This window comes from Pelophylax lessonae (assembly GCF_965119305.1).
Source record: "Pelophylax lessonae genome assembly, chromosome: 4".
Taxonomy (NCBI): Eukaryota; Metazoa; Chordata; class Amphibia; order Anura; family Ranidae; genus Pelophylax; species Pelophylax lessonae.
Window position 1 is genome coordinate 608402889 of NC_138771.1, and position 18283 is coordinate 608421171.

At 45.1% G+C, this 18283-nt stretch overlaps 1 protein-coding gene across 1 annotated transcript in view; it reads left to right on the forward strand.

The window, feature by feature from the left end:
* PALM3 (paralemmin 3) overlaps nt 1–17531 on the forward strand; it is an 84232-nt gene extending 66701 nt beyond the window's left edge. Inside the window, exons 2-6 of the mRNA XM_082255953.1 lie at nt 5413–5464; nt 8171–8251; nt 10077–10198; nt 12958–13024; nt 15688–17531. Of these exons, the coding sequence (XP_082112079.1) occupies nt 5420–5464; nt 8171–8251; nt 10077–10198; nt 12958–13024; nt 15688–17076 (1704 nt within the window). The 5' untranslated portion in view covers nt 5413–5419 and the 3' untranslated portion in view covers nt 17077–17531. The remainder of the gene's footprint in view (nt 1–5412; nt 5465–8170; nt 8252–10076; nt 10199–12957; nt 13025–15687) is intronic.
* The last annotated feature ends 752 nt before the right edge of the window (nt 17532–18283 follow it).

Here is an 18283-nt window from a genome sequence, read left to right on the forward strand (position 1 = left end):
GGTAGAGGGATTATTATGGGATGCCCAACCTGATGAAAAATGTATGGGATGCCCAACCTGATGAAAAATGAATGGAATGCCCAACCTGATTGAAAAATGAATGGGATGCCCAACCTGATGAAAAATGAATGGGATGCCCAACCTGATGAAAAATGAATGGGATGCCCAACCTGATGAAAAATGAATGGAATGCCCAACCTGATGAAAAATGAATGGAATGCCCAACCTGATGAAAAATGAATGGAATGCCCAACCTGATGAAAAATGAATGGGATTCCCAACCTGATGAAAAATGAATGGAATGCCCAACCTGATGAAAAATGAATGGAATGCCCAACCTGATGGAAAATGAATGGGATGCCCAACCTGATGAAAAATGAATGGAATGCCCAACCTGATGAAAAATGAATGGGATGCCCAACCTGATGAAAAATGAATGGAATGCCCAACCTGATGAAAAATTAATGGAATGCCCAACCTGATGAAAAATGAATGGGATGCCCAACCTGATGAAAAATGAATGGGATGCCCAACCTGATGAAAAATGAATGGGATGCCCAACCTGATGAAAAATGAATGGAATGCCCAACCTGATGAAAAATGAATGGGATGCCCAAACTGATGAAAAATGAATGAGATGCCCAACCTAATGAAAAATAAATGGAATGCCCAACCTGATGAAAAATTAATGGGATGCCCAACCTGATGAAAAATGAATGAGATGCCCAACCTGATGAAAAATTAATGGGATTCCCAACCTGATGAAAAATGAATGGAATGCCCAACCTGATGGAAAATGAATGGGATGCCCAACCTAATGAAAAATGAATGGGATGCCCAACCTGATAAAAAATGAATGGGGACAACGTCCATCCTCTGTACACAACAACGATCCTGGACTGTTTCTCCCTCCTAGACACCCATAGGGCCGGTTCACACCATAGAAACACAGTCTGGATGCGTTCTGCATGCTTTTCTGCATGCGTGGTTTTGATGCGTTTCGGTGCTTTTTTGTTGCATTTTTTTGTTGCCATTGAAAACCATATAACCTACTATTCATGCGTTGATTCAGAAAAAAATGCACTGGACTGAATGTCGTGTAAACTGGCCCTCAGTCCTCAAGAATCCACAGAAAAAGTCCTTTGAGGGCTAGGAGCTCTTGGTCCTCTTTAGAAAAAAAGCACAATATGTTGTAAATTGCATGCAGGAGTATCTTCTCTCCTTTGTGAACTGCTCCCAGCTCAACTGCCTGCAGGCACTACCAGCCCTCCTGGCTGCTTGTCTACCAGCCCACCTGGCTGCTCTGAAGATCTCTCAGGGCAAGGGATAGAATGGGTTAAGCACAGCACTGTCCTTCTGAAAGATGGCTACATTCTCCTTGTGAATCCCTGGGTGTGCTTATGTACTCACTCTGAAAGGATCTTCCCAAGCCCAGCCTAGGGGCGGAACCCCCTCTCCCCCAGAATCAGGGATCCCCTCCTAGGCCACTGACAGTCTCCTCTGCACTCCATTTTCCACCTGACTCCCATACTTAAGGGCTGATCCATCCACTCCGCCCAGCACATTCTGCCTGCATGGGGATTGGTCAGACTCCCTTAAGTATACAGACCAGGACCTCCTGGCCTCCGCCCACTAACTTCCAGAAGTTTCTACAAGCTTCTAGATCCATAAGGAGGCACCAGAGACCTGCCTCTGTAGAGCCATCATGCTTGACTTGCAGTAACCCTGACCCAGTTACTAACTCACAAATCTTACCATCAGTGATAAACTTAAATTTTCCTATACTGGCACTAGTAGCACACTAAAGGGTTCTACATACTGATTAAATGAAAATCGTTCATTCTGCTGTCATACGAAAAAAATGTTTGTCCCTTCAAATAATTTTGCCAGAATTGTCATGATCAGCTTTCGAAAGCTGTGTACTAACAATCAGAGTATCGAATGATCGATTCAAAAGCATTTTTTTTCCTACGATTTTCTGATCATGTGTATTAGGCATAAGTCTGATTTAACCCTACAACTTCTAGGATACAATGAGCAGATGTCACTAGTGCTTAGTACAGTGCTATGGAAATACAGTATACCATTTATGTCTACACTACACCTCACCCAGACATTCTGCCTCCAGAAGAAGACGATTATTAATAGGGAGGAGTCAATGTAGTGAAGATAATGATTATCTGACCATAATTCCACCTAACCCGACTGTCCACAAGACAATCCAAGTGACTATATGAATAGTGCTTGCCACAAGTATGTTACAGGAAATGGTCAGACAATGGGGACATACTGGAGGAGACAGAGGACATGTTACAGGAAATGGTCAGACACTGGGGACATACTGGAGGAGACAGAGGACATGTTACAGGAAATAGTCAGACACTGGGGACATACTGGAGGAGACAGAGGACATGTTACAGGAAATGGTCAGACACTGGGGACATACTGGAGGAGACAGAGGACATGTTACAGGAAATGGTCAGACAATGGGGACATACTGGAGGAGACAGATGACATGTTACAGGAAATAGTCAGACACTGGGGACATACTGGAGGAGACAGAGGACATGTTACAGGAAATGGTCAGACAATGGGGACATGCTTGAGGAGACATGTTACATGAAATGGTCAGACATTGAGGACATACTGTTGGAGACACAGGACAATTTATGAGAAATGGTCAGACACTGGGAACATACTGGAGGAGATAGAGGACATGTTACAGAAAATGGTCAGACACTGGGGACATGATGAAGGAGACAGAGGACATGTTCCAGGAAATAGTCAGACACTGGGGACATACTGGAGGAGACGGAGGACCTCTTACCGGAAATGGTCAGACAATGGGGACATACTGGAGAAGACGGTGGACATGTTACAGGAACTGGTCAAACACTGGGGACATGTTGTAGGAGACAGAGGACATGTTACAGGAAATGGTCAGACAATGGGGACATACTGGAGAAGACGGTGGACATGTTACAGGAACTGGTCAAACACTGGGGACATGTTGTAAGAGACAGAGGGCATGTTACAGGAAACAGTCAGACACTGGGGCCATGCTGGAGGAGACAGAGGACATGTTATAGGAAATGGTCAGACACTGGGGACATGTAGGAGACAGAGGACATGTTATAAGAAATGGTCAGACACCGGGACCATGCTGGAGGAGAGAGAGAATCTGTTATAGGAAATGGTCAGATACTGGGGACATGTTGTAGGAGACACAGGACATGTTATAGGAAACGGTCAGACACTGGGGACATACTGGAGGAGACAGAGGACATGTTACAGGAAACGGTCAGACACTGGGGACATACTGGAGGAGGCACAGGACATGTTATAGGAAACGGTCAGACACTGGGGACATACTGGAGGAGACAGAGGACATGTTATAGGAAACAGTCAGACACTGGGGACATACTGGAGAAGACAGAGGACATGTTACAGGAAACGGTCAGATACTGGGGACATACTGGAGGAGACAGAGGACATGTTACAGGAAACGGTCAGACACTGGGGACATACTGGAAAAGGACCTGTTACCGGAAATGGTTAGACAATGGGGACATGCTGGAAGAGACAGAGGACATGTTCTAGGGAATAGTCATACACTGGGGACATGCCGGAGGAGAGTCAGGACATGTTCCAGAAAATGGTCAGACACTGGGGACATCATGGAGGAGACAGAGGACATGTTCCTGTTCCAAGAAATGGTCAGACACTGGGGACATGTTGTAGGAGAGAGAGGACATGTTCCAGGAAATGGTCAGACACCGGGGACATTCTGGAGGATATAGAGGACATGTTCCAGGAAATGGTCAGGCACTGGGGACATGTTGTAGGAGACAGAGGGCATGTTACTGGAAATGGTCAGACAATGGGGACATACAGGAGAAGAAGGAGGACATGTTACAGGAAATGGTCAGACACTGGGGACATGGTGGAAGAGGCAGAGGACATATTACAGGGAATGGTCAGACACCAGGGACATGGTGGAAGAGGCGGAGGACATGTTACAGGGAATGGTCAGACACTGGGGACATGGTGGAAAAGGCGGAGGACATGTTACAGGAAATGGTCAGACACTGGGGACATGGTGGAAAAGGCGGAGGACATATTACAGGAAATGGTCAGACACTGGGGACATGGTGGAAAAGGCGGAGGACATGTTACAGGAAATGGTCAGACACTGGGGACATGGTGGAAAAGGCGGAGGACATGTTACAGGAAATGGTCAGACACTGGGGACATGGTGGAAAAGGCGGAGGACATATTACAGGGAATGGTCAGACACAGGGAACATGGTGGAAAAGGCGGAGGACATATTACAGGAAATGGTCAGACACTGGGGACATGGTGGAAAAGGCGGAGGACATGTTACAGGAAATGGTCAGACACTGGGGACATGGTGGAAAAGGCGGAGGACATGTTACAGGAAATGGTCAGACACTGGGGACATGGTGGAAAAGGCGGAGGACATGTTACAGGAAATGGTCAGACACTGGGGACATGGTGGAAAAGGCGGAGGACATATTACAGGAAATGGTCAGACACTGGGGACATGGTGGAAAAGGCGGAGGACATGTTACAGGAAATGGTCAGACACTGGGGACATGGTGGAAAAGGCGGAGGACATGTTACAGGAAATGGTCAGACACTGGGGACATGGTGGAAAAGGCAGAGGACATGTTACAGGAAATGGTCAGACACTGGGGACATGGTGGAAAAGGCAGAGGACATGTTACAGGAAATGGTCAGACACTGGGGACATGCTGGAAGGGATAGGAGAGTTGAGGAGAAACCCTACATAGGACGTGACATCCTCTATCACACACAAGCAGTGAATTCATATTTCTTCTATGTGAGTGACTTTTAGAGTTGTGGAAGGGCTCATGCCCAGGAACAGCAATGGCGGATAACAATACAAGTGTTGTTTGCTGTATATCATTACAGGGACACTAGGTTTACTAAAGGTCTTTTAAAAGTGCTTCAGTAACTTGGTATAGTTTGACAACAACATGGTGTAGGACAGAATTCCCCTGTGAGGCCTTCTTTGTGTTGTTTTGCATGTTGCCATGGAAACATTAGAGAGTTAGGTTGTGGGGGGGAGTTAGGTGTGACCAGCACAGCTGGTTAAGTACATCTCAGCAGGCCAGCGTGAGTATAGCACAGCCCGACTTCTTATAGCTGCCATGGTAACAGGCACATGAAATAGGGGTGGGGCTTAGTGTTATGAGGAGGGGCTTATTATATTTGCTCTGTACAGTCTTCTAATCCACCTGCATAGAGTAAATAGAAGATCTGGTGCACATCTAGTAAATAGAAGAGTTTTGTGGCAGGAAGAAGCTGTGAAAGGAAGTGGTGACACTGCGAACCGTTTCATACATGATATTTATTTTTCCTCTACAGTGTCAAGATGGAGGAGACTCAGATCTACAGCCAGCGCCTGCATGGAATCACGGTAAGTAAAACATGTCAGATTTGTCCTGCAGAGCTAACACTCCACTGCACAGGAGGAGAGCGAGTGATTCCACCAGCATGCGTCCTGTACAGATTCACTATAGGAGGTCAGAGCAATAATGGCAGGCTAAGGGCTCATTCACTGGAGCAGCCTGGGGGAGGTAAAACCAGGTGGTTGAGCTGCGTTTTTTCTGTCCACTGACTGCCCCCCTGAACACTGACATGCAGCTGCTCAGTGCTGTACGCATGCTGAGGCCACGGTGTTGTGCTTCGCCATGGCGGCAGAAATTAGCATGTCGCATTCCACAGGCATTATCGCAGCTGACCGTGATCCATGCAAGTCTATGGGGCCACACCACAACCACAGTCTATGCACGCAATTGTGGCACATAGGTTTCTTTCAGACCGCCCTCTGAAAAGTGATCCGTGGTGGATATTTGTTTAAAGCAAAGGCTGATGGTGCTACGGTCACCTCCTGATGCCCCTCGTTTTTTCTTTTTTTTGTCAATTGACAAACAGCAATTTTACATTCTGGGACCATTTGACTCATGGATGTGGTGGAGCCCCATTGATTTCAATTGGGAACTTTGACCAGCTGTAATGTTAGGATTCGGGTGGGCGGCCGGGGTAAGGGTCAGGGTGTGGTAAAACTGCAGCTCAGCCACCTGTTTTTACACCCCCCAATGCGAAAGAGCCCATAGTGTGTCATTTATAGGATTAAATCAAGCATTGAGAAGATTATATAATGCCTCCCCACCGCTTGTCTAATGCCCCCTGAAAGGGATCCAAAAGCAGATTGCTTTTCAGAGGGCATCGTAAATATGGAAGAGCCCTTGGGGCCCCTTCACACTGGTGTGCTTTTAAACGGGGTATGCTTTTTCAGTGTGTTTTCAATGCCTTTTTAGGTCTAAATTCACATCTATACGGTTGATGCATTTTTCAGGTGCGTTTTGTGTTTTTAAATCCGCATTTTGATGCATTTTTGCATGCATTTTTCATGCATTTTGCGTTTTGTGTTTTTTTTTTTTTTAATGTCCCTTTTAAATCACTGCATATAGCTGGTTGCTAAGGAGTGGGACGGTAAAAACGCCATCGGCCAGTGCATGCTGGGCCGCCGACGGCACAGAGGGGTGGTGCCAGCAGGTGACGTCACCAGGTGGCCCTGCCCCATAACTATTTAAGAAATGTCACACAGTGGGGCAGGCAGACCGCGGGAGCGTTCATGCTGAGCGGAGTTTTTTTTGGGGTCCAACGGTGGTGGCAGCATCATGATTGATGATGGATCTACATCGGGGGACATTATTTTTTTATTTTTTAATAAAGGAATTGTCAAAAACTCTTTTACTGTTTTTATTCACTTTTACACATTTTTAGTGAATGGGTAGGGGTACAATGTACGCCATACCCATTCACATGGGGGGGGGTCTGGGATCTGGGGGCCCCCTTGTTAAGGGGGCTTCCAGATTCTGATAAGCCCCCCCGCCTGCAGACCCCCACAACCACAGCCCAGGGTTGTGGGGAAGAGGCCCTTGTCCCCAAACAAGGTGCTTTAGGGTTGGGAGGGACAGAGCCTCCTCTGCCCCAAAACTTGATCGTCCCCTCCCTGGTGTGGATTTTGGGGAGGGGGGCCCACAACATTTTTTTTTTTAATTTTGACGTGGCGTTTCCCTCCAAATCTATACCAGACACAAAGGACCTGGTATGGATTGGGTGGGGGCACATCATTTTCTACAATTCTTTTCTTCCCCCTGCTGACAGCTTATGACTCATCGGTTGTTAAGGATGCGGCGGCCAGCTTCCTGGCCCGCTCTTTAGCAATCAGTTACATACAGTGTTTTAAAGGGGGAAAAAAATGCAAAACACATCAAAAAGACAACACTTGCATTTCTGGTGCGACTCCATTGAAGTCTATTACACACAAAACTCAATCTGCTGCGGGAAAAAAAGTCCCTGGTCATTTCCAAATACGCACTGGCTAAAAAACGCATAGATGTGAATATGAACCATAGGAAACAATGTTAAATGGACTTTAGTGCGTTTCTGAAAAACCAAAAACAAAAAAGAGCGCAGGTGTGAATGTAGGGTTAATGTGTTTTCTGGATTCCTGTCTGGCAGCATGTACCTGTAAAACTTAGACATGTGACTCAAAAAACTTTTCACTGGAAAAGATGTTGCTACTGATAGGTCACCCTGTCACTGGTTACAGCTGAAACCTTTTTGTTTTGGTCACAATGGGCCAAAGGACAAATAGTGATTTTCCCAAGCAGAGACACAGCCAGCCATAATAAAAACATGACAGAGGTTCTAACTCTTCCACATTCCATCCCATCCTAGGCTACAGGGCTGTGTGTTTCTATTGATGCGCACAGTTTAGGGAGACACAAGTAATAAATAAATAATACACCCTAAGACCCCGTTCACACTGGGGCGATCCGACTTGCCGGGGCGACCTCACAGGAGCGGCCGGCACGGACTTCATAACATTGAAGTCAATGCAGGTCGCTCCAGGTCGCCCCAAAGAAGCTCCGGACCCTTTTTCTAAGTCGGAGCGACTTGTGTCGCTCCTATTAGAACGGGTCCACAGCTTCTCTATGGCAGGCGACCTGTCAGGCGACCAGGTCGCCTGACAGGTCGCCCCAGTGTGAACGGGGTCTAAAACCTTTTACATGATGGACATACGATCTAATTGCCTGCTTTGCTTTGACAGGAGAAGCGCAGGATCCTGAGCGAGGTGGACAGAATCCAGAGGGAGCTGGACCAGCAGAGAATCAAACTGCATCAGTTAAAGGTAATGGGACAAACTGCCGGTGTTCTTCTGAGATTTATTACAGGTGTGTATTTTGTACCTTTGTGATGTGTGTGAGCTGTCTGTACATCCATCAGGGGTGTCCTTGGTTTGTCATGCAGAGAATGTGGTCACCATTTCTTGCTCAGTCATGGACCCGAATGTCTTCCTGGGGTGCTAGTAGACCAGTGTTCCCTGGTTCTGCCCTAAAAAAGAAGCCCATACATTGTACACGCCAGGACACCCAGCTGTTTTAATCACTATTCATACACGTGATTGGTGGGGGTTCTGAGCATGTAGATTCCTGCATGTCCACCATGGCGCATGGCCTGTTCCACATTTGTGTCAGAACTGGTAACCCATTTAACCACTTCAATACCAGGCACTTTCACCCCCCTTCCTGCCCAGACCAATTTTCAGCTTTCAGTGCTGTCACATTTTGAATGACAATTGCGCAGTCATGCTACACTGTACCCATATAACATTTTTATCATTTTCTTCCCCACAAACAGAGCTTTCTTTTGGTGGGTGGCATTTGATCACCTCTGGGTTTTTATTTTTTGCTAAATAAATAAATAAAAAAAAAAAAAAGACTGAAGTTTTTCTTCATTTATGTTATAAAATTTTGTAAATAAGTATGTTTTCTCCTTTACTGATGAGGCTGCACTGATGGGGACTGATGAGGAGGCACTGTTAAGGTGGCACTGATGAGGAGGCACTAATATGCAGCACTGATAGACAGCACTGATATGCAGCGCTGATGGGCACTGATAGGCGGCACTGATGGGCACTGATAGACAGCACTGATGGGCACTAATAGGTGAGACTGATGGGCAACACTGATGACAGGCATTAATGATGGGCAGGAGTAGAAGCAGAGAACCAATTGAGTGAGACAGAAGGTCAAATAAAGGACCTCAAACAACAGCTTGAAAGGTGAGTCCATGGACTATTTAATGGTTTAACAAAGTAGATGTGCAAGAGCCCAAATCTTTGTACACAGGATTGGTTTGCTTGAGGTTCTCTTTATTACGAGGACCCAAATAGGAAAAATTGTTACCAAATTGTTACTGATAGGTGGCTCTGATGGGCACTGATAGGCGGTACTGATGGTCACTAATAGGCAATGGTGGGTACTGATAGACAGCACTGATGGGCACTGATAGGTGAGACTAATGGGCAACACTGATGAGGAGGCACTGACAGGCCTTACTGATGGGCACTAATTGGCATTTATTATCGGCACTGATTGGCATTTGTGATGGGCACTGATTGATATCTGTGATGGGCACTGATTGGCATCTGTTGGGAACTAATTGGCATCTGGGATGGGCACCTCTGATGGGGGCTGCGCTGATAATCAATGCGCTGATTATCAGAGCAGACCCCCCTTGTCAGAAGAGCCGCTGATCAGCTCTCCTCTATTCGCGCCTGAGGAAGGCCAATTACTGACACTTCCTGGTTACTGCTGCAATCAGCTGTGATTGGTCACAGCTGTTCAGGTGTAAAGAGCCTACGTTGTAGGCTCTTTACCCAGATTGCTCCGACACACTGCACCACTGATCGCCGCTCTGCACGTCCCAGGGGGCGCGCACGAGCAAGTTAATCCTGATGGACTTCATATGACGTTCAGGCAGGATAACTGATCCCCGCTCAGCCATCATTCTGCTAAAGGCCGGGCGGAAAGGGCTTAATCTCAGAATGTACCTGGTTCCCTTCGAGCTTCTGTTCCGCTTTTCTGTGCTTCCATGTTCCACAAACTATTAGTTTAGCCTCCCTCAGAGATATCAGTGATGGAGCTTCTCTTTTGCTTTTCTCGTGTCCACAGAGAAAGTCCCTACGAGATCGCTGGCTGATGGATGGCCTGGTTCCTACAGCAGGAGTAGAAGCAGAGAATCCATTGAGTGAGACAGAAGGTCAAATAAAGGACCTCGAACAACAGCTGGAAAGGTGAGTCCATGGACCATTTCATGGTTCAACAAAATAGATGTGCAAGAGCCCAAATCTTTGTACACAGGATTGGTTTGCATGAGGTTCTCTTTATTCCGAGGACCCAAATAGGAAAATTGTTACCAAATTTTATAATTTTTTTTCCCCATTTAATTGGTTGAACTAGATGGACTTGTGTCTTTTTTCAACCAGACTAACTATGTAACGATGTAACTGGGACCCAAGAAGACACTTACTGTATTACCAAAGTGTCAGCAAAGACAAATACCAATGGGCGAATAAAAAAAAATAAAAAAAACCCCACAAACATAATGCATGTGTTTACATTCAAGTATACTGCTAATTTTAATTTTATTTTGCATTTGTAATAAAGCAAAAAACATTGTAAATAAAATAAAAATGATAGATCCCAACAAAGAATGGATTTGTGAGAGTCATTCCTATAGTAGGACTGTGAAAGACTTGGGGTACCCTGGGTACTTCAAGGAGAACAATAATGAGGGCTGCACTGACAGTGGAAGGGGTTTAAAGGGCAAAGCTAACTGGAACCTGAACCTACTTGCTATATACACACGTTCCATGTACCCACAAAGAATACTTTAATTTCTGTGCCACAAAGAAACACATTTAAACTTGAGCACAATCATTTTTAAAAACCTAAACTTTTCCATTAAATTTGTTTTTTTTTTTGCTTTCAGAATATAGACAGAAAGCTGGTACTTTGTCTGAGCATTTATTTAAATAGCAAGTGACATCACCACTTACCACTGCACCTCTTATCCTCCACCTATGTCTGCACCCCTCTTCCACTACTGCACCCCCTTCTGCCACTGCTCATCTCTGCACCCATCTTACATTGATTAGCTCTGCACTCCTATGAACCCCTCTTACACTGTTTCCCATTGCATTACCCATGCACTCCTCTTACACTGCCCATCTCTGCACCCCTCCTGCACCACTTTTACACTGCTCCTCCCTGCGCCCCACTCACACTGCTGACTTCTGCACCCACTGCACTGCTGTTCCATTGCTCACTTTTGTGCTCCTCTTTAGCTGCCAGACTCTGCTCCCACCTGCACCAGGAGTACGGTACAAGGTTGCTTGCAGAACACAGATGCTCACTAATTTATTAATACTTATGGCAACAGGTATAGAATACTATAAAAAAAATAGAGTAGCGCTATAGAATATTGGTAATCACAAGCAGTCACAAGCTCAGTAACAGATGCAGTTTCACTAGCAGTAACAGGTTCAGTAACAGGCTCAGTAACAGGTGCAGTATCACTGGCAGTAACAGGTGCAGTATCACTGGCAGTAACAGGCTCAGTACCAAGTGCAGAATCAGAATCACTAGCAGTAAAAGCCTCAGTAACAGGAGCAGTATCACTAGCAGTAATAAGCTCAGTAACAGGTGCAGTATCACTGGCAGTAACAGACTCAGTAACAAGTGCAGTATCACTAGCAGTAACAGGCTCAGTAACAGGTGCAGTATCACTGGCAGTAACAGGCTAGGTAACAGGTGTGGTATCACTAGCAGTAACAGGCTCAGTAACAGGTGCAGTATCACTAGCAGTAATAGGCTCCGTAACAGGTACAGTATCACTGGCAGTAACAGGCTCAATACCAGGTTCAGTATCACTGGCAATAACAAGCTCAATGACAGGTGCAGTATCATTAGCAGTAACAGGCTCAGCAACAGGTGCAGTATCACTGGTAGTAACAGGCTCAGTAACAGGTGCAGTATCACTGGCAGTAACAGGCTCAGTAACAGGTGCAGTATCACTGGCAGTAGCAGGCTCAGTAACAGATGCAGTATCACTGGCAGTAACAGGCTCAGCAACACTTGCAGCAACCGGAATGATTTGTCACTACACACAGGCACAGCATAGTTCCCAGCAGGGTGCTATCATAGTCCTTAAAGTGGTAGTAAATCCCAGCCAGCCACCCACCACAATGTGCCAGACAGCCAGCCATCCACCACAGGGTGCCAGCCAGCCACCCACCACAGGGTGCCAGCCAGCCACCCACCACAGGGTGCCAACCAGCCAGCCATCCACTACAGGGGGCAGCCAGCCAGCCACCCACCACAGGGTGCCAGCCACCCACCCACCACAGGGTGCCAGCCAGCCACCCACCACAGGGTGCCAGCCAGCCACCCGCCACAGGGTGCCAGCCAGCCAGCCACCACAGGGTGCCAGCCAGCCACCCACCCACCACAGGGTGCCAGCCAGCCACCCACCACAAGGAGCCAGCCAGCCACCCACCAAAGGGTACCAGCAAGCCAACCATTAAGCATTAAACAAAAAGGAACATGTTCAGTACCAGATTTGTGTCAAAAATTGTCTTTATTTTTCAAAACTTTAAATGTACAAAATATCAGCCCATATCGGCTGATACCGATATGTTGTGACCAAACTATCGGTATCGGCCCTGAAAAAACCATATCGGTCTATCCCTACCCCCCACACCCCTCATACACTGATCACTTGTGTACCCCCCCCACCCACACACACACACACTGAGCACTCTTCTCTAAGCCTGGCATTACAGAAAGCTGTTATATCAGCCTGCTGTAATAGGAGGTGCATGCATATCTCCTTTCCTCTGTGCTGCCTGTAAACTTTTGCTGTCATGGCCCATGTAAGTAGGGTCTGAGGCCCATGATTTCAGAAACAAGGGTTTGAAGAAATGTTTATTAATAATAGAATTTATTAATTTGTTTTTAAATACTTATTTTGCTCATATTTTTATTATTCCAGTCTTCAATCAGAACTGGTGTATCTGGAAAACCCAGAACTGAGGCCTTTGAAAGTAGCGAAAGTCCAGGTAACATCTATCTTTCTAAACCAGTAGTATAAAGCTTTATTCCTGAAGTACAGCACACACAGCAGCTCTGCCCGCCCCTCTCCTCTGATGCCAGTTCACAGAAGCCTTTGTATTTTGTGGGTGACTTCACATAATACAAAGACTTTTGTGATTGGGCAAGAGGAGGGGAAGGGCGGGCATAGCAGCTGCATGGACTCTGCTGCCGAAGGAACTGAGACAAGTAGGTTCAGCTTCAGAGCTCCCTGAGGAGGTATGTATTAGTGATAAGTTCAGGAGGTGACATGCACCTTGCTGCTAATTCCTGAAGTTCAGCTTTAAATCTATAATCCCACTTAAAATTTTTCTGGCGCACATAGCCAGCCAGGCACGCAGTCCAACTACATCCAGTAGGGGACAAAGACAGTATAACGTTAAGTCCTGCTACATCATTCATGGCATCCCATGTAGATTTATTTTGTTAGGCTGGGTTCACGTTAATGCGGTCACGGGTGCATCCCCGTTCACTGTTTCAGGGGTGAATCAGCTCCACATTTTTGCCTTTATTCGCACCTGAATCGGAACCAAACACACACAGGACCTTTTTCCAGTGCGCTCCGCGGGCCCCCCTGGAGGTGTGTGAACCAGCTCCATTGAGAGCCAGTCACACTCACCTGTCATGCGAATTGGGTGCGGGGAAACCCGCATTCAATTCACATCAGTGTGAACCCAGCCCTATATAATTATATACGTATCATTATAAAATCAGCTAAGTCACAGGAGTCTCTTGGGGCATGCATAACTACAGAACCTGCAGTTAGACACTTGCGGTGGAGTTAGGAATGTCTGGCCTGCACAAAAAAAAAAAAAAACAAGCACCTGGGGGATTACTAATATTTTTTTTTTTTTCTATTTTAATTTTCCTTTAACACTTGAGCTCCAGAAGATTTTACCCCCTTCATGACCAAGCAATTTTTTTGCTATCCGCGCTACTTTAACTGGCAAATGCTCAATCATGCAACACTGTACCCAAACGAAAATTGATATCATTTTTTTTACACAAATAGAGCTTTCTTATGGTTGTATTTTATCACCACTGGGTTTTTTATTTTTTGCAATCTAAACGAAAAAAGACCAAAACTTAAAAAAAAAAAAAAACAATATTTTTTACTTTCTAATATAAAACATATCCAATAAAAAAATTTAAAAAATTGAATTTCTTTATAACTTTTGGCCAAAATATATTCTGCTACATATTGTTGATTTAAAAAAAAATCTCAATAACTGTATATTGGTTGGTTTGCATGAAAGTTATAGCGCCTACAAATGATGGTTAATATACTGTAATTTTTAAGTTATTTTTTTTTCTATGCTACTAATGGTGGCCAATCAGTGACTTATAATAGGGCAGCGATAGTGCGACGGGTAATCTGACACTGACGGGAACCACTGACATCACCAGTGACATTAATATAGTGATCGGTGATAATACTAATACACTGTCACTGTTCTAATGACACTGGCTTGGAAGGGGTTAACATCTGGAGGGATCAAGGGGTTAAATGTGTGCCTAATTATGTGTAATGTGATTATAGTATGCTGCTTTTTACTATGGGTGAGAAACTGACAGATCACTCCTCTGTACAGAGCTCTGTATTGTTTACCAACACAGAGTCTTGAGCTGTGATTGCACACAGCTGATCAGCAGGCCTCGGCTGTGATCATTGGCCCCGACTTGCTTGTACAATCACAGCAGGAGGGGGGGACGTGCATGCGCGCGCTCTAAACCCGGAAATGTGCAGCGACGCACAGGTACGTCACCTTGCCTACAGTGGCCACCCATCTACAGTGCATTGAGGGCAAGGAGCGGTTAAGGGGTCGTGGTAGGGGGGTGTCCTATGCCTTCATACTTTTGCAAATACCCTGTTTCCCTGAAAATAAGCCCTAGCATGATTTTCAGGGATGGCTGCAATATAAGCCCTACCCCAAAAATAAGCCCTAGTAAATTTCCTTGATCTCAGCCCCTCCTTCTGCAGTATTTGGAGAGGGAAAGTAAAGCTCTGGAGGGTCACGTGAGTGCCCAGCGGCACTGTAAATAAGGTATTTTCCACAATAAAGTTACAAAAGGAGACACACTGCACATTACATAATCTTTTTACAAAATCGATTACATATTTTTACAATGACTTTATCCAAGGTTTTTTTTTGGGATTACAGAATGTCATAATGCTGACTCCTGAGCTGACAGGGAGAGAGGGGGAGAGAACTTTTTTTTAACATTTTATTATTTTATCCCAGGTTTTTAGAACATGAAGAACATGAAGAGGGCTAAATGACACAACACAAGCACTGTGCTGTCTACCATGCTTTAAAGGATCAGGATATTTATTTATTTTAGGGTTACAATCCCTTTATGAAACGTCTTTTTACATACCATAAATAAATAAGACATCCCCTGAAAATAAGCCCTAGTGTGTTTTTTGTAGCCAAAATTAATATAAGACCCGGTCTTATTTTCGGGTAAACACAGGTATGTGTCTCTCATTCCTATCTAAAAAAGTTGGGAGGTATGGCCATATGACCTAGCACAGCATGATGGCCTGTCCTACCATATTAATGCCATGGCACATAAACCTGCCTTGTAACTGTTTTGCTTTTGACTGAAATGTACCTAAATTTAATTTCAGGATATTACGGTGCACAAAGAACTTGTGAATGGTGAAAGAAGCCCAACACAAGTTGATCAAAACGAAAATCTTAAAGAACATCCAATTACAGAAGAAGCTGACCAACCAGGTGACAGTCATGGAGAAAAGCTCACTGTATCCCAGAAAGACCCCACCTCTAGCATAGAGAAGGATGAACGTCCTGTCCCAGCTCCTCGATCTAAAAATGTATTAGAAAATCATAAAGACGAACACAACCCGGATGTAGAACTTTCAGACTCAAAGGAACCCGATGATAAACAGACACATCCAAGCCAAAATGTGGATGGTTTTGTTCAAAAAGATGCAGATAGTAGCCAGGAAATTCTCAATAAAGAAAACGAAATCCAGAATTCAGGACACAGCCAGGAACTTCAAGATCAGAAAGGAGAACATCAGGATCCAGGCGAGAATCCTCAAGAAGTCAGCCTGGATGGGGATATTGTTGATAAAGTCCAAAGTATTCCAAACCAGCAGCTGGATTCCCTGGAGAAGACCTTGGAGCAGGAAGACCAAAACCTGAGGAATCCTACAAAGGAGTTAGGAAATGTTAGTCAGACTACAGATGGCTCACATTCAATGGAAAACTTGAACAACGATGTGTTCAAACCTAACGAGAATGGCAAGGAATCACTGCTGGATGAAATTACAAAACTGGTGAACCTTGGAGACCAACTAATAGCCGATCATCAGAACCAGGATGGTGACCAGTCATCTTTATCTAAGGAACAGCTCAGCCCAGAGTCACAGATGCAAAACAATGATAGCCAGAATCTTGAGGAAGGCAAAGTTTCGATGTTGATTAGCCATGAACAAGGGCACACCGCAGATGAAGGGATTGTATTTTTGGAGATAGAAAGAGCACATTCTGTTTTACTGGACATCCAAGAAGAAGCAGAGAAGCCTGTGGCAGTTTGCACAGAGTTTGAGACACCAGATGGCTTAAATCAGGGCTCCATATTGCATTTTGAGGAACAGACTCTGGATTCAGCCTCTATGCCTTTAGAAAACAATCAGAGCTCGGTGCTTCCACCTAGTGACCAGGAGGTACACACACCACTGCCATGTACAGACCAAATTCCTAGCCAGTCACTGTTACCTGAAGGCCAGACTCAAGGTAACCAAGCCCAGATATCTCAAGTCATAGTGGTAACTCCCTCAGGACATGAGCAACGCTCCTCTAATTCTCCACAAGGCCCATCAGCCTCCAGTCAGCCTGGGACCAGAGAAACCAACACTGCCCCTGAAAGCCAGCCCCTATTGCGAAAACCTCAAGAGACTGATGCCAACCAAGGAGCCAACACGGCCGAGACACGGGATAAGAGCACACCAACGAAAAAGAAGACATGCCAGTGTTGTGTGGTCATGTGAGATGAACAATGATGCAGTAGAGTTTCAGAAATGCCCTAAACATGATTCATGAGTAATCCCAGCTTTGATAAATAGTGTGTATATAGGTCAGGGAACTGTAACATACATTATATAGGAGAATGATCTCTCATTTATAGAATTTGTAATCTAGGATTGGTCCTTTTTTTTTTTTTTTTTCTTAAAGAAGAACTCGTTTAATCGAAACGTGCTATATGGTTTAAAATATATATTTTGTTATTCATAAAATATCACCATGTAGCAATATACATTTTATTGTTGCAGTGGTAGAGAAGTTACAGTGTATGTAAACCCTAACAATAAACTTCTCTTACTTGCCTCCTTATGTTTTGGTACAGCGGAACTACGCGGCATCTGAGCACCACAAACAAAAAGAGCTATTTTATTCAGTTTTAATATATAAAGCAAACTCAGCCATCTATCCATGTCTCCATGCTTTATTTTGCTAAAAAAATCACCCTAAAAAAACACCCCCTAGCACATGGGTGTCCAACCTTTTGGCTTCTCTGGGCCACATTGAGTGTAGAGAAATTTTCTCGGGCCGCATATAAAATATATGCTATTAGTTAAGGTATATAAGTGATAAAACACTGCCACACCCTTCCCGTGCTGCCGCGCCCCCCTCCCCCCAGCACTAATTTAACACAGCTAGTGGATGATCCCCTCCGAGGCTACCTCTGTGGCTGTGCCCCCGACTCGACTTCCTTTCTCCCCAGCAAAAAAAAAAATTGTCAGGGGGCAGTGGGCTGCATTGCCTGCGGTTCCGGGCCGCAGGTTGGACATGCCTGCCCTAGCATTTCTGGCCATAGCCATATTGACAGAGGGCCTATGATTCATCTAGCATATACTTCCTGGAGTCCATCTGCCCTTAGCCCAGACTTGCAGGCAGGAGGACGTACTTAGATAAGAAAACCCCTCCTCCCTTCCTGATGATGCCTGGGATGTAGAAGATCATTTACCTAGACCTGGAAACCAGGACTTAAATATAAAGTAAATATAATATACTTTCCTATTTATTTACTAATGCTAGCAGCATAAGGATTAAAAATAGTCAATGTTGATTGAGAGAGTGAAATTCCACTTTAAATATACCATCGAAAGTGTTTTGTTATATCTGTTCGATACCGATTGATCCTGCCTGAGAGCCAGTGAGTGTGAATTCTGCAGTATTATCTCATGCAGTATTATC